The 21,894-nt window shown below is 53.2% G+C and overlaps 2 protein-coding genes across 3 annotated transcripts; one reads left to right on the top strand and one right to left on the bottom strand.

Annotated features, from left to right (window-relative positions):
• Positions 1 to 1,354: 1,354 nt before the first annotated feature.
• Akr7a2 (aldo-keto reductase family 7 member A2) lies at positions 1,355 to 9,122 on the bottom strand. The gene is made up of 7 exons (XM_076565537.1): positions 8,786 to 9,122; positions 5,372 to 5,559; positions 5,094 to 5,198; positions 3,278 to 3,374; positions 3,000 to 3,099; positions 2,149 to 2,278; positions 1,355 to 1,763 (listed from the first exon to the last, which is right to left on the bottom strand). Exons 1-7 carry the CDS (start codon positions 9,105 to 9,107, stop codon positions 1,602 to 1,604), a joined length of 1,104 nt encoding a protein of 367 aa, XP_076421652.1. The 5' UTR covers positions 9,108 to 9,122; the 3' UTR covers positions 1,355 to 1,601.
• Slc66a1 (solute carrier family 66 member 1) lies at positions 9,103 to 20,917 on the top strand. Of its 2 annotated transcripts, XM_006980909.4 has the most exons (10): positions 9,103 to 9,240; positions 9,475 to 9,641; positions 11,968 to 12,047; positions 12,646 to 12,886; positions 16,633 to 16,762; positions 17,315 to 17,402; positions 17,801 to 17,943; positions 18,096 to 18,188; positions 18,873 to 19,058; positions 20,459 to 20,917. In XM_006980909.4, exons 4-10 carry the CDS (start codon positions 12,723 to 12,725, stop codon positions 20,534 to 20,536), a joined length of 882 nt encoding a protein of 293 aa, XP_006980971.1. In that variant the 5' UTR covers positions 9,103 to 9,240; positions 9,475 to 9,641; positions 11,968 to 12,047; positions 12,646 to 12,722; the 3' UTR covers positions 20,537 to 20,917. The 2 variants fall into 2 exon arrangements, with proteins under 2 accessions (XP_006980971.1, XP_015854841.1); XM_015999355.3 differs by lacking the exon at positions 9,475 to 9,641 and having other exon boundaries at positions 9,116 to 9,240.
• The last annotated feature ends 977 nt before the right edge of the window (positions 20,918 to 21,894 follow it).

Raw genomic sequence — 21,894 nt, 5'->3', positions numbered from 1 at the left:
GAGATGGGTTGTAAAACTCCTGACAGGGCAAACAGATAAGCTAGAATAAGACAAAGTCCAGGCCAGGGAAAAACTGGACCAATCAAGGATGGACCCATACTAACCCCCTCCCCTCTAAGAAATTTTGTGGGTTTTGCCTATAAAAACTAACTTCCCCAAGAAAGAGGAACTCCTCCCTGCCTCGCTGCACTGCGGCCAATGAGTGCTGGAGATGAGTTTCCTGTCGCAAGATTTGTAATGGAAATAAACCGTGCTTTTGCATTCTGGCATGCTCGTCCTCCGTGGTCTCTCTGGGGGTCACGATCTAGGCACAACATTCTAAACTGTTCTACTTCTGAGATTTAATAAGACAAGTCTGAAGGCCTTTTAAATTCGTCATATTTATTTTCTGAGAGGGGGGTCTCCTTAAGTATCCCTGGGTAGCCTGGAACTCACTATACAAATCAGTCTTGACCTCACTCTGGGGGCAATCCTCCTGTCTCAGTCTCCTGAATGCTAGAATTAACAGGTGTGCATACCCGTATCCACCTCCTTCTGTCACATGTAGAAGAGTTTCGGAAATTATTGAGGTCCAGGCTCTTTAGTTTCCTTCCCAGGGGCCCAGAAGAGACACTACTAACAGCAAGAATAATCTGAGGGAAAGGAATCCAAGTACACGGAGCTCTTTTGTCCATCCTCTTTATTCCTCTGAGATTAAATTCTATCTACACAGCTTAAATTCGGTTCTTATACTCAGCTCCTCCCTGTCCTCTCGTAACTCTAACTCTTTCCCGTCTCTGTCCTCATCTTCATCCTCGTTCTCCTCCATCATGGTTCCATTCCCTTCCTCTCCCAGAACTGGTCTCAGACCTACCAGCAGCCCGACTCTTACAATACAATGTTTTTGGGTTTTTTTTTTTTTTTAACTTTTTTTTTGAGGGAGCCAGATCTCATTATAGATGGTTGTGGGCCGCCATGTGGTTGCTGGGAATTGAACTCAGGACCTCTGGAAGAACAGCCAGTGCTCTTAACCTCTGAGCCATCTCTCCAGCCCAACAGCTGGTATATTAAAAGCCAAATAACACCAAATACTCCTTGAGATTTGGCTTAATCCTCTGGAAGGCCCTTAGCTTCTTCCAGGTATTAGCTTTGCCATAATCAGCTGAATTTCTATTTCATATTTCTGCTTCGGCCTGTAGCAGAAGAATGAGGGGTAAGGCTGGATCAGGACATGGTGAGGGGACCCTTGCCAGGCAGTGTCAGGCACTCCCACACCTATGGGGCTCTCTGGGGCCCCAGCTCCCGGTTCCACCCTTTCTCAAGGGTCCCGAGGCAGCATGGAGGGAGCAGGTGTTAAGCAGTAGAGGAGACAGTCTGAGGTTCAGTCCTGGCTGCAGCCAGGCCAGATGCCTGCTTTATTTAGACAGGAAGAGCTGCTGTAGGACTCAGCCCAGCCAGCCTCTCCTCACCATGAAGGTGACAGGGAGCAGGGATGCAATCTAGAAGACTGTGTGGGTGGAGATCAGAGGAAAGACCCACTGAGTCAGCATAAGGCAAAGAATGGCCAGGGTGTGAACCCAAGAGGTGGCGGGCAAGCCCTTGGCAGCTTGAGCCAGGACAGTCTATCTGAAGTAGTTGGGACACTCGTGGGCGACCAGGTTCCAGGCTTGGTCAAAGGCCTCCACGACAGCTGCCTCCAGGGGCCCTTCCTCAGTGGCGGCCAAGTTCTGTTCCAGCTGCTCCAGGCTGGACATGCCCAAGATGACTGCATCCCCTTGGGTGCCCTGCAAGGGGAGACAGCCGGATCTCAGGACCTTTCTGCTACTTGGTGGTTCCTGTCGTACATGCCCCTCCTTGCCTGTCCCCTCGTAGGTTCTGGGATCTTTGTGTATATCTGTCCTGGACACCCAGGAAGGTCTGAAGGGGTCTTTGACAGCTCAATGTATGTGACTCCACTCTTGCCCCTGGTCACAGGAGCTCTTCCCTGGGGAGACTTAAGTAAAAACCCACCCTCTCTTTATAAGACACTTGCCTCATGCCTGCCTGGCAAGCATTTTATACACCAAATGACCTCTCTAGCTCTGGAGGAAGTACTCTCTCTAGAAATAACTTAAAGGCAACTGTGGATCCCCTAAAGGGGCAGAAAATGAGTTCCTGGTGCTGGGCTACCTGGAGCTGTGAGTGGTGGTACATCCAGCGCAGGGCAGCGGAGGTCATGCTGGGGGCGCTGCTGCCATAGGTCGTCTGCAAGGCCTTTTCTACCAGGGCGATGGCCTCGAAGTGGTGTTCCTTCCAGAAGCTGAGTGGGGAGAGTGGCCAGGGGTGAGAATCTTGGGTCACACTGGGGACTAAAGCCAGAGCCTATCAAGACACTGCTCCCACCCCATCTGTAGCATGGAAAGGAGGTCTCTCCCTGGGAGTAGACCTCCTCTGGGAGAGACCTCCTCCGTTACAGGGCTTAAGAAGCTCCTGGGCTGCCCACTCGCTCCCTAGATGCCTCACTGGTAGCTCCTAGACCTGTCTACCATCCGCCTAGTGCAACAGAGAAGCTGCTGTAAACCCAGACTTAGCGCTGGCCGCCCAAGCCTCCACCCAAGGTTCCCTCCTGGCAGGGCACTTCTCGGAGTAGCAGTGGCTTATGTGACCACAAGGTCTGGGGGTGAGGATGGGGTTTCCTCACTTCCTTACAGAGGTAGAAGAAAAAGAGAAACCTTAGGATTTGCTATTTCTTATAAGAATGGAAGCTGGGCAGTGGAGGTGCACGCCTTTAATCCCAGCACTCAGCAGAGGCAGTGAGTTTGAGGTCAGCCTGGGCTACAAAGCAAAGCAGATGTCAGGATAGCCAGAGCTGTTACACAGAGAAACCTTGTCTAGAAAAACCACAAAAAAATTTTAAAAAAAGGAATCAAGACACGGGGGTTGGGGGGGGCAGTAGGAGGTTTTAGCTGGGAGCACAGCTAAGAACTTCAGTTAGATACAAAGTCCCACCCCCCATCCTGACGCAGAGAAGCCCAGCTCACCGGTTCCTGTAGGTCTCAGCCCAGCTATTTCCAAAGAAGCGGCCCACAGGCTGCTTGCCGTCCTTGTCTTCATATCTGTATTTGCCTGTCAGGAGGCCCCCTGTGGGAGGGCAACAGTCAGACCCTGGCCCAGACTCCACCCAGAGGCTGCCTGGTCCCACCCAGCTCTGAACTGGGGAGCAGGAAGAGCCTGGAAAGGGCATCCATAGGGCAGTAATCCAGAGTTGGGCTTGACACGACCACCCACCTACAGGGCCTGTCCCCATGGCAGCCCATACCAGCCAAGGGGTTGTAGGCGTAGAACCTCAATCCAAAGTGTCTGAGGCAGGGGAGGAGCTCCTTCTCCACCTGCCGGGTGGTGGCGTTGTACATGCCCTGCAGGGAAGGAGAGGGGCTTGTTGCAAAGTGTGGATGTATCAAGAGAGGGACCCAGCTTTTCTCTTTTTAAAAATAATCTATTTTGGAAGCCTGTCTCTTTTAGACTAGGTCTTAGTAAATTGGCCAGGCTGTTCAAAAACTCCTGGGCTCAAGTGATCCCCAGTAGCTGGGGCTAGGGCCTGTACCCTGTGCCTGCTGGTCCTCCACTTTTTACTTATTTTTGAGTGTCTGTAGGTATGTGTTGATATGTGTATGGGTGCAGAGGCCACAGGAGGATGTTGGGGGTCCTGCTGTACCAGTTTCTGCCTTATTCCTGAGACAGGGCCTCTCACTGAATCTGAAGCTGGGTGGGCACCGAGCAAGCCCCAATGATTCCCTCGTCTCCTTTCATAGCACTAGGTAACAGGTGCACGCAACCATGTCTGGCTTTGTGTGTGAACCAGGCAATAATGCCTGGCCTTGTGTGTGTGAACTGGGCAACACTCCTGGCTGTGTGTGTGAACTGGGCAATCACACCTGGCTGTGTGTGTGAACCAGGCAATAATGCCTGGCCTTGTGTGTGAACTGGGCAATCACACCTGGCTGTGTGTGTGAACTGGGCAATCACACCTGGCTGTGTGTATGAACTGGGCAATCACACCTGGCTGTGTGTGTGAACTGGCAACACTCCTGGCTGTGTGTGTGAACTGGGCAATCACTGCTGGCTGTGTGTGTGAACTGGGCAATCACTCCTGGCTTTGTGTGTGAACTGGGGATGAGAATCCAGGTCCTCATGGCTGCACAGCAAGTGTTTTCACCTGTTAAACATAGTTTCTGTTTTTTGAAATAGTCTTGCTCTGTAACCCAGGCTCACCCTGAACTCATAGTGATCCTCCTGCCTCAGACATCCGTGTGTGTGTGTGTGTGTGTGTGTGTGTGTGTGTGTGCCTGTATGTATGCCCAGATTTGAAATTTTCTGCTTTGAAAACTCTAAATCTAAACCTTCCCAGGTTCAGTTATTTCAAATTTCACCTGGAGGGCACAAGGACTAAATAATACTTTTTTCTTAAATTCTAGAGATTGTAGTATGGAGTAGGGTTGAAAGTGCTGGGCAGGGAGGGGAAACTGGCCTGGGTTATCAATCTACAGATATCTCTAGGCCTCCTTTATGGGCTGGATGCTGAAATCACAACTACTCAAAAGTTTAGCAAATTCTCTGCTTCCAAGAGATGCAATAATAAAATTAAAAATATGGACAGCAGGCTGGGGTGTATAGGGCATGTATCAGGTCTTAGGTTCAATCTCCAGTACCACAAAGGAAACACACACACACAATAACAAAAATCCCCGGAGAAAGGCACTGAAGGTGGGCTCTGAGATGAAGGAGGTACTCAGGGTGGCTCAGTGGATGAAGATGGCCTTCAGAGACTGGAGGCCCCTAGGGCTTGTGGGGAGGGGATTCCCAGGAACGGGCCTTCTGGGTCAAAGGTGAGTACTTCTAGGACGTGGGGAGGTATGTTCTAGGCTGCAGGATGGGAGGAAGGGATCAAGATGTGTGTGCTCAGGCAGTAAGAAAGCGGGTGCACCATAGTGAGGCTGCTGAGAAACTAGGTGGTACCCACAGGCTTTGAGGAGGCTGCTCTGGAGAGGTCTAAGGAGGGGTCTGAAGCCCAAGACGACTTGGGATCAGCTGAGCTCTGAGGTCTGGGTAGCCCCAGCACACCAAGTTCCCCTCACCTGGTACACGGTTGGCATGATCCAGCCATTGTTCTTGCAGAGGGTACAGATCTCAGCCACCTCCCAGGAGGCATAGTTGGACAGGCCAAGCTCCACAAACTTGCCCTGCAGGGGAGAGGACTCAGCTCAGCCCAGGGCACCAGGAAGGGAAAACCGACTGGGTGGCAATGGTGTCTGTGCCCAGCTCTGCCCTGGGTGCCCAGCGAGCCTCACTGTCATGGCAGAGTCAGGATGAGTGGTATAAAGATCACCCCTCTGAGCTCAGGGGCCACCCTCACCTCCTGCTGCAGCTGGTGACAGGCACGAAGCGTCTCCTCTATTGGGGTGTTGTGGTCAGGAGCGTGTAAATAGAAGAGGTCCACCCGGGAACACTGCAGCCGCTTCAGTGACGTCTCCAGCTGGGACCGGACACTGTCAGGCTTCAGTGACTTCCCATCCCAAGGGTTGGCCTTGGTGGCAATTTTCACTTGCAGGAAGATTATAATGATTAAGAAACACATTAAAAGGCCAAGCATGGTGGTGCATGTCCTTAATCCCAGCATTCAGGAGGCAGAGCCAGGTGGATCTCTGTGAGTTCCAGGCTGGCCTGGTCTACAGAGTGAGTTCTAGGACAGCCAGGGCTACACTGTAAAATCCTGTCCCAAAAAAACAAAACCCAAACAACAAAAACAAAAAGACTTATTAGAATTACCCACTGGCCATGTAAATGTAAATGTTCCTGGCTAAATTACTTAATTTGTTCACTATTTCCTAATCTGTAGATAAAGTGACAATAATAGAACTGTCTTCACATGGAGGCACAGGGATTAAGTCATCTTTTTTTTTTCTTCCCCTCTTAAATTCTAGGTAGGGGGCCTGGAAAGATGGCTCACCAGTTAAGAGCACTGGCTGTTCCCCCAGAGGTCCTAAATTCAATCCCAGCAACCACCTAATGGCTCACAACCATTTATAATGGGATCTGATGCCCTCTTCTGGCGTGCAGACATACATGCAGATAGAACACTCATAAACATGAAATATGTAAGTAAATAAATCTTAAAATTCTAGGGAGTCTTAAAATCCTTCTGATTTCATATGGAGACAATCATGCTATCTATGAACTAAGGGAGCTTTAAAAATAATTTTTAATTAAGATACAAAATAGGGTCAGGAGAACTGGCTCAGCCGTTAAAAGCACTTGTTGCTCTTGCAGGGGACCCAGGTTCAAATCCCAGCACCCACAGGGCAGCTTACAACCACCCATCACTTCAGTTACAGAGTATTCAACACTCTCTTTGGATACAAGCTACATGGTATGTGGCACACATCTATATATGCAGACAAAACATTTGTACACCCACAATAAAAAAAAAAATCTTTAAAAGATTTAATTTTTTTTAGTGAGCAAAGGACCTGAACAGACATTAAAGGTTGGCTGGTAAGCTGTCTCAGTGGATAAAGGTGCTTGCCACACAAGGCTGCATTTTGAATTTTAAGACTATATATATGGAAGGGCAGGGGGTATAGGATTTGAAACGAGAAGAATGCAGACTCCATCCTAAAGGTGCTCAAACACTATCCCATCTTTAGACTTGATGTTCCACGTTTTGTCAGGATGATATGAGCCCATCATTTCACTCCCTCTAGCCATAAAATAGAGAAGGAACTCAGCGGGACAGGCCTGAAAGCAGGGAGACCACTAAGTACTATGTAAGAACGGAGGCTGAAGAGATGGCTCAGTGGTTTAGACCATTTATTGTTCTTGCAGAGGACTCAGGTTCGATTCCCAAAACTCGCACATGTTGGTCTCACAATCATCTGTAATTACAGTTCCAGGGTACCCAACCCTCTCTTCTGGCCTTTGTGGGTGCATATACAAGCAGGCAAAGCACAAATACAAATAAATTAACGAAGTATAAAAAAAAATATAAAAAAGCCAGTTAGTGGTGGTACATGCCTTTAATCCCTGGAGGCTGAGGCAGGCGAATCTCTGAGTTTGAGGCCAGCCTGGTCTACAAAGTAAGTTCTGGAACAGCCAAAGCTAAACCCTGTCTCGAAAAATCAAAATAAAACAAAACAACCCCCCTCCCAACAAATTAGGGAAGAGATACAGGGACCTGAATGTGTTCCTTGGCAGCAATCAATCTTTCAGACCCCCAGAAGCCTGCACCTCCAATCCACTGCAGATGCTCCCCAGTCACCGACCTCAGCACTGTTTCTTCCCAGAGAGGGAACCCCAACTACCTGGCCTGATGATGGACAGATGGATTCTGTGTGCTGATACTTGCTTATGTGGACTCAGCAAGACAAAGGGGAGCATAGAGAAGACCACAGCATAGAGAAGACCACAGCATCTCCTGGCTACAACACCCACCCCCAGGCCTTCTCATGTGAACTTCTGCCACAGGAATGACCTGAGGACTCTGGCCTCTAGTGAGTCAAGAGGGAGTTCCAGGACAGCCAGGACTACACAGAGACAGAGAAACCCTGTCTCTCAAAACCAAAAAGAAAGAGAAAGGGAGGGAGGGAGGGAGGGAGGGAGGGAGGGAGGGAGGGAGAGGGAGAGAGAGAGAGAGAGAGAGAGAGAGAGAGAGAGAGAGAGAGAGAGAGAGAGAGAGAGAGAGAGAGAGAGGAATCATTATAAACAAATCGGCCAGGTAAACTCTACGGTGTTGGGCTTGAGAGATCGGCTTACTTATGCCCTCCAGTTCTACCATGGTGAGTCTAAGGGGCCTTGGAGAGGACCACTGCACAGGAACTGGAAGGAGGAATCTCGGGAAGGCAAAGAAGAGACCTCCCTATATATCAGGCACACTCCTAAGACTTCCAATGGTTTCAAGCAAATGAGGGACGGCTCCCCTCCTCTTCCATCAAGGGACACATGCCACTGACCATCCTGCCCCATACATGTACTCTGCACTCTCAAGTTCCATCGGAGCAGCCGAGCCTTCAGCCTCCAGTGGCCCTGTCTCTTGTTCTCTACCCAGCACAGTGCTACTTACACTGCTAAGGTCTAGCCTCAGGGCTCCATGAGCTTTGCTTACTGCTACTCCCGTCTGTGCTCCCCAGCAATGGCGGCCTCAGTCTTCCACGAAGGACTGGAACTCCCTCTGGGGGCTAGTCACTCCCCACTGTAGTAGCCCCCACTGCAAGACCGGGCACAGCGTGGATAGAAGGGCCGGGAGTGCCCTCTCCCCACGCTACCTTCCACCCCCTCCTCCTAGGGCCCTTGGCATTGCCACAGATCTCCTTGAGACGCACAGGTACTGTCAACTGCCTAGGACAAAGTCTAGGAGATGACCAAAGACCGGAAAGAGAAACATGCTCCTGGAGCACAGGGCTGGTGAGGGTAAGAGAGAAGGGCATAAGCACAAAGCCTGGTTGGGGGGACGGGGCGGCTAAGGGCAAATGGGGAGTTGGGAGGCAGGGACTGAGGTGGGAAGCACGGGGCCAGAACAGGCTCAAGGGGAGACTGGGGAGCTTCCCAGCACCGGCCCCCGAGCTGCAACTCCAGAAGCTTCAAAGGAGAGGCGGGACAAAGTTCAGTTCAGTAGTTCAGGGCTACAGGTGCCTTAGGAGCTTGGGGTCCACACAGCTGTGGACATGGGAGCTTACGAAGCTCCCGGGTGCAGACCCTGGGCGCTGCACTCCGGATGCGGGCACCAGCTCAGCTCTACTCGGTGCAGGGAGTGGGGGGCAGGTGTAGCGGTTACCTGTGCAGTCGCCGCTGCCCAGCCCAAGCCCCAGGCCGCCCAGAATGCTCTCGGACTGGCCGTCACAGTACATGAAGGCCGTGTCCAGTTCGCTGTGGCCGCGCTCCATGAAGGCGCGGACGGTCGCGGCACTGGCGCTCGCATCCATGCGGCGCCCCATCTCCATGGTGCCCAGAACCGTGGCGGGCCGGAGAGGGGCGCCCGAGGTGGAGCCGGGTGCGGGAGGCCGGGACATGGCGAGAGGACGCGCTACGGAAGGCCCGGAGCGACGCGCACAGCGAACCGCAGCGCGGCCCACGGCTCGAGACGCCGCTCGCAGCATGGAGACTGCGCCTGCGCGCCCGGGCGCCTGGGGCTCCGCCCACAGCGCGCGGCGGGGCGGGGCGTCGCGGAGATCAGCTGACGCAGGCGGGCTACGGACCTTGAAGCTGAGTCCGGCTGTGGATCCTCAATTGGTGAGACTGCAGGGGGGCTGGCGGCAGCCTGGCTGGGGGTCGGGACTCTAGGTGGGCACTATCAATTCTTCCCTACACCCTCCCCCAGCCCCGCACAGCCCCTGGCGCCGGTCCCCTTTGGGGGCGCGGGATACCCGGTCTGGCCTGGGATCCGAGTTCGGGTCTGTCTCCACATCTCACCTGCCGGTCCCCGCCTTCCGGTCTCTTGGCTTCTGATTGCCTTGTTTTCCCCAGACTGGGCGGGGGCCTTGCAGCGCTTGCCCCAGCGGCTTGCCCTGTCATTATCCCTCGGAACCGGCAGAGTCACCGGAAGGAGTTAGAGCCTTGGTTTGGAGGCCTAGAGTGGGTAGGATCCCGGAGCCAATGCGGGATCTCCTGACACATTCTCCCCAGGTCTGCAGGTAGGGAGTCCAGAATGCTCTCGCTCGCTCTCTCTCTCTCTCTCTCTCTCTCTCTCTCTCTCTCTCTCTCTCTCTCTCTCTCTCTCTCTCTCTCTCTCTCTCTCTCTCTCTCTCTCTCTCGGCAGGATTTCAAGGAGGGTTGGTTAGAAGTGTGAGGGCTGCTATAGTCTCAGATCTTGTTCAGTTAGTGTATACTGTGTGCTGCTATGTGACCCAGGGGGCTCCAGCAAGAACAGAATGTTACTGTTGACTGTGTCAAATGTGCTTCGGTGGGAAGCATCTTTCTGGCTTTGCTTGGAGTTGGAGGAGTTGGGTGTGGTGGGAGATACTGTCTCCTGGCTAGCCTTTCTGGACATGAACCATGAGAGTCAGACTCCTTCCTAATACTGGGGGATTGTAGCTCAATGGTAGGGCACTTGACCGACATGTATGAGTTCCTAGGCTCACATCATGGCTTGGACTGGGTTTTATTGAAGTCTGCAGTCAGTCTAGGAGTTAAGTACCTTTCATGATTCCCTTTATTATATGCATCAGAACGCTGAAGCTCCATCACGTGCTCAGAGGGACTTCTCAGTCCTAGGACCCCCGCAATTCACAAGTTTCCTCCCTTCCCTTCTCCTCCTCCCCTCTTCCCTTCTCATGTCTTTTTCTTTCCTCCCTTTCCCCCCTCTTTATCACGCTACCTCCCCTCTCGTTTGCATTTCTGAGACTTTGTTGTGCGCTAGTAAATCCAGACCATGAGAATAGGAAATACACGAACAGGGAGAAGAGCAATGTTTAACAAGGATAGGGATGCGTCTTCTCCAGAAGTGTGTTCCAGGGGACAAGAGGAGGTCACTGCAACTGCCTCTTGGCAGTTTGTCTTGGAGAAGACAGTTTAGAAATGGGTCATGGTATCTCTACCAGGCATTTGTGGTGGAGAAGGATTCCTTAGAGGAAGAAACAGCATGTGCAGGTGTCTGGGACTCTGAGGACCTGGGCTAGGAAATGAAGTTAAGATAACAGTTCTTGTGGGTGCTTGGGACCCTGTCTGTGTGAATTTGAACTTGATCCAGTATCAAAATGGAACCTGTATCTGCTTTGGTGGGAAGCACCTCCCTGGCTTTGCTTGGAGTTGCCGAGGAGTGGGGTATTTCAGGAGATCTGTCTCCTGGCCAGCCTTTCTGGAAATGAACCATGAGAGTCAGGATCCTTCAGACTGAGGGATGTAGCCCAGTGGTAGAGCATGTGACTATGAGGTCCTAGGCTCAAACTTTGGTATCAAGGGAAGAGTCTTCAAAGAAGCTGGGAGAGCTGTTTACACCCACAGTGTAAGCTGCTTACTTCATTTCCTTCCTAGCCTGGTGAGAGGGAGTGAGAGGCTCCACAGTGGTCAAGATACTGGGTTCTCATCTTTAAACCATCACTACTATGGGTCAGATGTGGGGCTCAGAGCTATGTTCAGCTCAGAAGGACATTAGCCCCGGTTCATAGACAGACTCAGACAGGCTGACTCACTTGACCAAAGGCTCTCAACCCTACCTTTAAAATGGGGACAGTGTTCCCTACCTGGCCTGAGGGATGACAGTGTATGGATGTGTGAATTGTAGAGGCCTATTCAGAACCTACATGGGAGCATGGAGCAGGGGAGGCCAGTAGGATGTGAGTGGCTGATAAACAAGAGGGCTTCTTAGGCACAGCTCTTACCTGGACTGTGTGTGAACTAAGGTGTCAGGTAACTGCTCTCAAAATCGGCTATGCTGATATCATCTGCACCGGCCACGGAGACCAGGGAAGAGCCTTCCATCCGTTCTCTGCCCCATACTGGAGCTACCCCTATAAGCTGGCCACACAGTGACCTGGGGCACCCTTACCCCCAGCTCTGGTAGCTGGTCACGTTAGGTCTTCTGAGAGTCTGGGCCTCCTGAGAAAAGGAGCTGCCCTGCTTCCTCTCCCTGGCCTGATGATCGCAAGCTCAGCAGTCCTGCGTCCAGCCCGAGCTTTGTGAGGCGGCCAGGCCTCCCTGGCATAAGTGGGAACTAAGGAAGTCCAGGAGTGAGTCCGTCTGGGTGAGGAAGCACCCTCTCAGCACAGTGACAAAAGGGGAAGCTGAGGCAGCCTCCAGTGAAGCCTCGCCCTTGGGGGCTTGACTTTTGCTTTCTGGCTGGGTGGCCCTGGCGGAGGACTTCCTACTGTGGTCTCAGGTTCCTCCAGAATACGTCAGTGGTGTGGCCGTTGAGTCAGGCTGAGGACAGAATGTGTGAACGCATGCCAGGGACTGGAGGAGATGGCTCTCCTTCCCTCTCTAGGTTGTCATGCACGAGTGACAGTGTCCTACTCTGTGCAGGTACAAGGACCTGGGAGGACTCCTTTCTTCCTGATCCTTCCACCAGCCATACTCTGGTGTGGGTTGTGGCTTCCTTGCAGGTAGGTGTCATGCATGTCTTTCAGGCTTTGTGAGGAACGTGGGCCCCAGCATCCTATCCGGGTACCTGGGTAACCCTAGGAACCACCCTCTCATTCATACATGAAAGACGCCAAGGGTAGTCTTCCCTCCAGTGAGGCCTGGCCTCAGAGACCTTGTCAGACAATAGAAATGACACAGGAATGGAAGCCTGGCCTGGTGGTTCAGACCTGTGATCCCAGCACTCAGATGTCTGAAGCAGGAGGGTTGGAGGTTTAAAGCCAGCTTGGGCAATTTGTGAGACCCTCTTGAGATACAAAGCTTAAAAAAAAATGCTGAGGACGCAGGACAGTTGTTGACATCTTGTCCAGCACATGCAGGACTCTGGATCTGACCTCTAAAACAGAAAAAAAATACCTGCATGTTCACACGTTGTCTCCAAAGCTGCTGTTGGCACCCCGCCCCGCCCCCTCTCCATATGAACCCATTTAACCCACAGCAGCTAGATGAAGTAGGGCCTGACATTATCCTCACTGTGTAGAGGACAGGGCCAGTTGACATCACCGGATCGTGGAAAGGGCTAGACCTCCCAACGCTGAAGACCTCTTTCCCTTTTTGTAGGACGAGCCTGCGACAGCCTCTGAACTGTGTCCACACACCTCCGCCTTCTTCCCTGCTGGGACCCTCCCTCTGCAGCCATGGTCTGGAGGACGCTGGGCGCAAGCAACTTTTCCCTCTGCCCCAACGGCTCCATCCAGTGGATCTGGGATGTGTTTGGTGAATGTGCTCAGGATGGCTGGGATGAGGCCAGCGTGGGCCTGGGCTTGGTCTCTATTCTCTGCTTTGCTGCGTCTACCTTCCCGTGAGTATATATATATATATATATATATATGCCTCTCTGGCAGGAGCAGGTGAGGCTTCGGGGTTGGTAGCAGTCCCTGACCTGCCCCGAGGGTTCCGCTGGCTGGTCTAGAGTCCAGGCCTGGTCTACTCCCTCCCTGATCACATTCACTGGAGGCCAGCTTGCTCTGAAGATGGGACGCTGCATGGAGTCCTCACAGGCCGGACCTCACGCCGAGGGGTGCTGCTGCTGGAATAGTAATATTTTCTACCATGTATTGAGCCCCCACTCTGTTCCGGCCCGTGTTTAAGTGCTGGTGGGGTTTACCTCCTTTGGTCCTCATTAACAGCCCCGTGAAATAGGCAGAGTTCCTTTTCCTGTTTTCCAGACAAGATGAGGGCTTCTTAGTGTGCTCTTCGTTGCTCAGCTGGAAAGAGATGGGGTTGGAGAATGGGCGGGCTGGGATGCATTAGACATGGCTGTGTCCTTCAAGTGAAGACAGGCTGATGGCGAAGACGGAAGCGGGAACTACAGAATCATGTGGCTGTTGTCGGGCTGGGGGATAAGGACATTACTGCAGAGGGGTCCAGAGTGTCCACACTTAGCTCTGCCACCTACTCCTGGCTGTGACCCGGGTCACATTGCCTTGCTCTGGGCCCTCGTTTACCCAGTATGTGCACAAGCTCGAGAGCTGGCATAGTGCCAGTGTCCAGTTATGTGAAGCATGAAAGAGAGCCCCTGGCCACTCAGCAGAGGCAGGAAGGGCCGCAGCCAGGAAGAACTTGGGGGTGTGAGCTACTAGCAGGCAGGAAGCAGCCGGCCAGGAACAGCAGGTGTGTGAGAGAAGGGACAGCCACCGTCATGCCTGGCTGGTCACCGTGAGAGGGTGAGGCAGGCAGAAGTGAAATCAGGAGTTCACTGAGAGTTCTATCGTCCAAGGCTGTTGTGCTCTTGGGCTGGGTGCGGTGACACACACTTTTAATCCCAGCACTCAAGAGGCAGAGGTAGGTGGATCTCTGAGTTCAAGGCCAGCCTGGTCCACAGAGTTCCAGGACAGCCAGGAGTACACAGAGAAACCCTGTCTCAAAAAACAAACAGATTTGCTCTTGGGCTGGGGCGACTGGGTTAAGGGCATTCACTGCTCTTGCAGAAGACCTGGGTTTGATTCCCAGCACCCATGTCAGCTGCCTCTAACTCCAGTTTCAGGAGATCTGACACCCTCTTCTGGCCTCCGCACCAGGGACACACATGGTGTACATACATTCATGCCGGCAAAACACTTATACACTAAAAATAAGTCTTAAAAAATATGTATGCTTGTTGGCTGGGGAAGATCGCTCAGTGTAAATTGCTTGCTACTTCATCATGAGGATCTTAGTTTGAATCCCCAGAACCCATGTGAAGATGGATACAGTGATGTGTGTGTGTGATCCCAATGCTCCCGGTGAAGTAGGAAGCAGAAACGGGAAAATCCTTGGAAGCTTGTGGGCCAGCTGGCCTGGCATGTACAGCTGTGAACAAGACACCCTGCCTCAAACGAGGTGGAAAGTCTGGACTAATACCAGAGGTTGTCCTCTGACCTCCATATACATAGCATGTATCCTGTAATACCCCATCCCATTTCCAGTCCCTGCGAGGCTGAGACTGGAGGATCATGAGTTCAAGGCCAACCTGGGCTATCTAGGGAGACCCTGTAACCCTGAACTCCTGATATTCCTGCTTCCATCTCTAAATTGCTGGGATTACACATGTAGCATCCACTCCTAAGTCTCTTTTCGTTTTCTCTAAAAATTATTTTATGCATTTGGTTATTTTACTTGTATGTATTTAAGTGCACCACATGTGTGCTTGGTACCTGGTACCCAAAGATGGTATCTGGATCCTCTGGGACTGTAGTTTACAGTTAGTTGTGAGCCTCCAAGTGGGTGCTGGGAACTGAATCTGGGCCTTCTGCAAGAGCAGCGAGCCCTCTTAATTATAGAGCTGTCTCTGCTCTCATGCATTTCTTTTTAAATTTTTTCATTATTATTATTATTGTTATTATTTTATTTTGTTTTGTTTTGTTTTTCGAGACAGGGTCTTTCTACATAGCCCTGGCTGTCCTGGAACTCGCTCTGTAGACCCAGACTAGCCTCAAACTCAGAGAGAGCTGCCTGCCTCTGCCTCCCAAGTGCTGGGATTGAAGGCGTGTGCCACCACTGCCTGGCTATTTATTATTAATTAATCAACTAACTAATTAATTTTGAGACAGAGGCTCACTATCTATTCCAGCAGCCTGAAACTCACTGTGTAGATCAGGCTGGCCTCAAACTCATAGCAATCCACCTGCCTCTGCCTCCTGAGTGCTGGGATTAAAGGCATGTGCCATTGCACCTGGCTCTTGAGTTTCTTTCTTCCTTTCTTTCTCTTCCTTCTTTCTTCCTTCCTTTCTTTCTTTCTTTCTTTCTTTCTTTCTTTCTTTCTTTCTTTCTTTCTTTCTTTCTTTCTTCCTTTCTTTCTTCCTTTCTTTTTCTTCCTTCCTTCCTTCCTTCCTTCCTTCCTTCCTTCCTTCCTTCCTTCCTTCCTTCCTTCCTTTCCTCCCTCCCTCCCTCCCTCCTTCCTTCCTTCCTTCCTTTCTCTTTTAATTAGTTTTTAATTTTCTTCTTCTGTATGTATGAGTGTTTAGCCTGCATGCATGTCTGTGCATCACGTGTGCAGTGCGCTCAGAGGCTAGAAGAAGGCGTCTGATTTCTTGGAACTGGAGTGACAGGCAGTTGTGAACCACCATGTGTAACAGTCAAGAGCAAGATGGGAGCCCAGGAGTGGAGGCCTACACAGAGGGTCTGAGGCCAGCCTGGACTACCTGAGGCCCAGGAGCGGAGGCCTACACAGAGGGTCTGAGGCCAGCCTGGACTGCCTGAGGCCCAGGAGTGGAGGCCTACACAGAAGGTCTGAGGCCAGCCTGGACTGTCTGAGGCCTGCCGCAAACAAGTAGTGACAGCAGCAATGGAGCGTCAAGGCTAGAGGCTCTGGCCAGGGTGACTCCTAGGAGTGGCACAGCCATCTCGGCCCCCGGTGTGCAGTGTCCTCATCGACCTGACCATCCTTGTGTTGGGACTCAAGGACTCACTGCCACAGGGGGCTTAGGTCCGTGCCCAGACCCCTTAGCAACAGCAGCTTACATTACGTTTGGCTTCATACCCAACCCAGCCACAGCATGAAGGGCCTTAGGGCAGACAGCCAAGGGACCAGAAGCCTGTGAAACAGCTGCCGGAGTCTGGCCACCCTTCTCTGCTTGCCCTTACAGTGACCAGGCTGTAGGTCTGCATGTCTTACCATCAGTGACTCCTAAAAGAGGGCCGGGCCAGGCTGGGCTGGGCTTCAGACCCACCTCAGCCGTCCTACCCATGCTTTCAATCCCACCAGCCAGATTTTAAAAATAAGCCAAGGTCGGGCACATGCTTCAGAAACTTGTACAGACCCTTGGTCCCTTCTGGAGTTGCCAGGGTGCAGTGGGGGAGACTCTGAATAAGGTTGCGGACCTGTCTGGAAAGATACACAGCTGCTGTGCTCCCGGGCTAGTAAGGGTTCCCACTGGTAAAATCCCTCCCCAGATCAAAGAAATGCTCTGAGGATATTGCCTTTGAAGTTCTGGGTTCCATCCTAAGCCCCTGGGCCATCTCTTGCCCATCACTGCCGCAGCCCTGCTGTTAAGGACTTCTCCTTGGCCCTTTAAAGTGGCTCCTTAGGCCTCAGCCTCTGAGCACATGTCCCCTCCTCTTCCTCAGCCAATACATCAAGGCCTGCAAGACAGGGAACATGGACCAGGCCCTGTCCTTTTGGTTCCTCCTGGGCTGGATCGGTGGAGATTCCTGCAACCTCATTGGCTCCTTCCTTGCAGACCAGCTACCCCTGCAGGTGGGTGGGTCCCAGGTGGGTGGGTCCCAGGCACAGCAGGGCAGCTAAGGACAAGTGGGAACAGCTGTGGGAGGACAGGCTGGGACTTCATGTCTGTCGGCCACTCCATGGCCACCATGCTGTGTATAACCATGCGTGAGTCAGGGTTTCTGTTCAAGTCTCAGTTTTCCCCATTTGCCAGGTAAGCATACCACACCATAGTCTGTGCTTCTGAGGGGTTGGGGGCCCAACTAAAAATTTTGGGCATGGGGCCCTCAAAGTAGCAAATGGGGGTTTCCTTGGGAACCACAGACATTCCATGGCCAGCAGAACCAGGGTCAGTCGGGAAGGCCTTGGCTGTTTGTCTCAACTCTTGGCACTCGATGCTTTGTTGACTGTCCAGGCTGGAGTCTCGCAGGACCCTTGTCCACCTGACCCCTCATTTGCCTAGGTAGGAACAGGGAGCCTTCTGACCAGAGCTGGTCACCAGCCGGGGTGCAGTGGAGGGCTTGCCGGGGTGGTTGCATCGGCCCAGGACAGCAGCCATTACTCGGGTCTGCCTCTCTTTCCCAGACCTACACGGCTGTGTATTACGTCTTGGCTGACCTCGTGATGCTGACCCTGTACTTCCATTACAAGTTCAAGAACCGGCCTTCCCCATGTGAGTCCAGGGGTCACTCTGGGTCGGGCTCTGCTGGCCTTGGGAGGCCTGGGACCTGAGTTGAAGCAGGCTGAGATGGAGACACACCCAGATGAAGCTGCAGGGAGATCCCACTTGCTCTCTCCTCTCTCTGGTTCAGAGCCAGAAAGGAGGGTGAGTCACAGAGCAGCCTCCAGGACAGAGTGCTGACCCCTCTGCCCTGACTGTCTTTGCTGTGTATCCCTAGGGGAAGGGTACTGTTGTATCCCCATTCTACAGATGAAGGACTGAAGCACAGAGAGGCTGGGTCACTTGTCCAAGGTCACACAGCTACTGAGAAGCAAGGCTGGGACTCCCATCCCAGGCTGTCTGCTGTCACCTCGATACCTAACCTTGGCTTCTCTCCTGCCTCAATCCAGTGTCTACCCCTATCAATTCTGTGCTCTTGTTCATCTTGGGGACGGTGTGTATCACACCACTGCTAAGCATCGCTGATCCTGTGGCTCTCCCCAGGGAAGGCTTCCGGGGACGGATGCTCTTGTCTGTGGAGCCTGGCAATAAGGTAGGGGATGGTAACATGGGTGGGCTGACTCTCATTCCCCTGCATGATCATGTAGATGTTAAATTGTGGGGGCTACTCTCCCTCTTGGGGAGACTGCTCCCTAAAACTCCCACCAGATAGTGAATGCCCCCTTCCGCCTCTCCGCCCCCCAGCCATTCACAAAGAAGGAGGTCATCGGCTTTGTCATTGGCTCCATCTCCAGCGTGCTGTACCTGCTCTCAAGGCTGCCTCAGATCCGCACCAATGTGAGCTTTCGGTAGGGGTGTGGGTCACACGGAAGGAGGGCTGGCAGGCTGAGCAATGGTATGGTGCAGGAGTTTTTGTTCAGAAGATCCTGACCACAGCAGCTGTTGATGTGGGCAGAGTCACCCAGCTGACTGAGCCTCTTTCTGCCTCTGGGAAATCGGCCCCATGACACTTGCTGTGGAGGGTACATGAGACTGTGTCTCAGCAACATTGGAGATCAGGTGTGAGCGAGTTGCTGAGCTGAGAAGCCAGAAAGTGGACAGGAGATGATGAGGAACCCCCTGCTTGCCCGGCAGGAAGAGTCCCTGAGGGCTTCAGAGCCGGCGGCCAGCAGGCATAGGCAGTCATGGTGTCTGGGGTCCTGGGAGAAGTGCTTGGAGTTGGGGCCCTGGATAGGGCTGTTTTGGGTGCCAAGTCCATGCTGGGCCTTGGGCACACAATGGAAAACCAGCTCAGAGTACGTACCACCCAGGGCACACCCACGGACGGTTACAATCCAGAGTGATGAGAGCCCTCTCTGGTTTAGGGGACAGGGCTCTTTTTGTAGCCCAGACTGACCCCTCACTGGCTATATAGTGTAAGCCTGGCCTTGAACTCATGATCCTCCTGCCTTAGCCTCCCGAGTGCTGCCATCGTAGACAAGAACCCCCTGAGGTCTCTGACATCACCTCCTTTTCTCCCAGTTCCTACGGCAGTCGACCCAAGGCATTTCCTACTCGCTGTTTGCGTTGGTGATGCTGGGGAACACGCTGTACGGGCTGAGCGTGCTGCTGAAGAACCCCGAGGCAGGCCAGAGCGAGGGCAGCTACCTGCTGCATCACCTGCCCTGGCTGGTGGGCAGCCTGGGTGTGCTGCTGCTTGACACCGTTGTATCCTTTAAGGTGTGTGGTGTGGGCAAAGCCATGTGGGCAAGGCAGCCTCTGCTTCAGCATGCACATCCCTGTCGGTCCACCCCTCCATCTATTTACGTATTCATCCACACATCCATTCATCAGCCCATCCTTCCATCTACAATCCAGCCTTCTGTCCATCTTCCATTTGCCCATATCCAACATCATCCTATTCATCATCTATCCATTCACCCACCCACGACCCATCCACACACTCACCCCTCCACCTGTCCATCAACCCATCCACCCATCCACCCATCCACCCATGTATTCATCCACACATCCATTCATCTACCTGTCTTCCCATCTATAGTCCAACCTTGCATTCATCCTGTTTACCCTTCCAGCCTCACCCATCCACCCACTCACCCACCCATCCATCCATCTGTCCATTTATCTATCCATCCAACCCCCATCCATCTATCTACTCAACCACCCACTCACTCATTCAACTTTCCATTTATTCATCCATCCATCTGTATCCATCAGTCCATCCGTTCAAGAGTATGCACCTTTTTGTGTGGGTCAGGCACCTAGCCAGGACCAGCACCATCCGTGAGCAAGGACAGAAGCACCGGGTTTTTTAGGTAGTTACTCCGCTTCAGTGGTACCAAGTGCTGCAGAGGAAGACAGCATGAATGTATCACCACTGGACTGCCCTGGGTCGGGGCAAACAGGCCTCAGCAGCAGTCATCTCACCTGGACCAAGGGAGAAGTTATTCAGGGAAAAGCAAGGGAGCAGAATCTGGCTGCAGCCTGTGCAAAGGCCCCGAGGAATAGAAAAGTCAGTGCACCCATGTCCTGTGGCCCGCAGCACCCACGCACTGGAAACAAGAGCTAGATCATGGAGGCAAGTGAGAGTGGGCCCGGCTCCTGACCTCCACTACTTCCTCACTGAGGGACACAGCGGAAAGCATCAGTCCTCAGAGTTTCTCTCCTTTCACCTGAGTTAGTAGTCGCTGGCTCGCCGGGGTAACAGCTGATGGCATCAGTGTCTGAGCTTCCCCCCCCCACGAGGCCCCCCCAGCACTCAGGAGTGCTCTGTCAGTGTTTGCCAAGTGGCTCAACTGGATATTATTTGGGTCCCACTTGACAGAAAGTAAACATGGCCCTTGTTTCAACATTTGCTACGTCCCCACGGGGCGTAGTGAGAGAGCAAGGCCCCGAATGGCCCAGCCTCTTAGTGTCGTAGAGAGGAAGACAGTCTTATTCCAGGGTTCCTGATGGCGGGGGTGGGGGGTGGGGGGTGGCACTCAGGGTGGTGTGAGAGCAAGAGCAAGGCTAGGAGGTCCCGGGACCCTGTCCCCTGCAGAGCAGAGAGGAGCAGTGGGAACAGCGCCAGCCCAGGGTGTCTGCTGTGGTCTTAACGCCGCCCTCAGATCTCCGTCCAGTTCCTGGTGTACAGGAGCCACACCACTGCTGCCGCCTCAGAGCGAGAGCCCCTCCTCCCGAGCTGACCTGTGCCCCAGATGACGGGAACCTCAGCTGCCATCCCAGGAAGAGCCACGTGTGGGCAGTGATACTGCTGCCCCTGGACTGGGCCTAGGAGGCGGCCTGAGGGAGGCCTGGAACTCTGGGCCTGTTTGCCTCCCTCCATGCCTGGCCTTTAGACAGGTCTGGAGTTGGATCATGCTGTGCCGGGACATACCTCTCAGGTATAAGACAGCTGCTCCAGGACCCTGTAGGGGACCCATAGCGGGGACCCCGGAAGATGGTGTGGCCACCTCCCATCCACCTACCTCAATCTGCCTGTGTGCCCCAGGCTACATCATATCCAGGGGACCCAGGGTTGTCCCTCTGACTGGATACAACCTAGTAAATGATACCTTTCAGCTGGACCTGTTTCTGCTGCTCCCTCCCATGGTGCTTGGGGTCTGGGCAGGGACCCAGGGTGAGTCCAGACTGGTGGGGGACCCATGTCCAGCATCCATGTCCTCTTATAGATGGGCCTTACCCTGGTGGGCCCTACCCATCAGTGGCTCCCTGCGAGGCAGATAACTAGGTGGGGTTTGGTTGGACGGTCCCAGAGGCTTGGCATGATCATGCTTCTCTGCGTGCTCGCCGGGGTTGCCTAGGGTGAGGTGGTTAGCCCACAGCGAGGCATGTGGTCAGCGAAGGTCACCTTGGAGGTAGAGAAGAGGGGCAGGCCAGTGCTTTCCTGGAGAAGGTGGTGACTGGAAGCGTGGGTGGAGGAGGAGGAGGACAGGAGGAGATGGGTCACACAGGTGACAAAGGAGGAAAGACAGGAAGAAAGGTGGCTTCCAGCTCACTCGTTCCTCCTTCCTGCAGGCCACCACCTTCCGGTGACTTGGGGACAGAGAACTAGCTGCCTTTCCTGTTAGCCCCAGCTTATTCACATATATTATTTTAGGTCCAGAAAGCCAGGGGCCACCTGACAGACAGACAGACAAGAGGGCAGCCACCTCAGAGTGCTCCTTTAGCTGCTCTGCCCGCAGCTGCAGAGAGCGGGTCCTGGCACAGACACAGGCAAGGCATGCGGTGCTCCCAGGCAAGGCATGCAGTGCTCCCAGGCAAGGCATGCAGTGCTCCCAGGCAAGGCATGCGGTGCTCCCAGGCAAGGCATGCGGTGCTCCCAGCCGACTGCTGGCTGCAGCTGGATGTCTAGCCCCGTCCCATCCTGGGACCCGGCTCTCTGCTACTTTCCTAGGACCGGATGGCACCTTTCCAAGTCTGAAGATCTGGGGCCTCCACATGGCACATGACCTCAGGTGCAGGCTTGACTGAAGCTGTGTGGGCAGGAGAAAAGGAAATGATGGTCCTGCCTGAACAGTCCTTGTCCGTCTCTCCAGTAGGG

The sequence above is a fragment of the Peromyscus maniculatus genome, chromosome 2, assembly GCF_049852395.1.
Source record: "Peromyscus maniculatus bairdii isolate BWxNUB_F1_BW_parent chromosome 2, HU_Pman_BW_mat_3.1, whole genome shotgun sequence".
Taxonomy (NCBI): Eukaryota; Metazoa; Chordata; class Mammalia; order Rodentia; family Cricetidae; genus Peromyscus; species Peromyscus maniculatus.
This window is presented reverse-complemented; position numbering and strand designations above follow the sequence as displayed.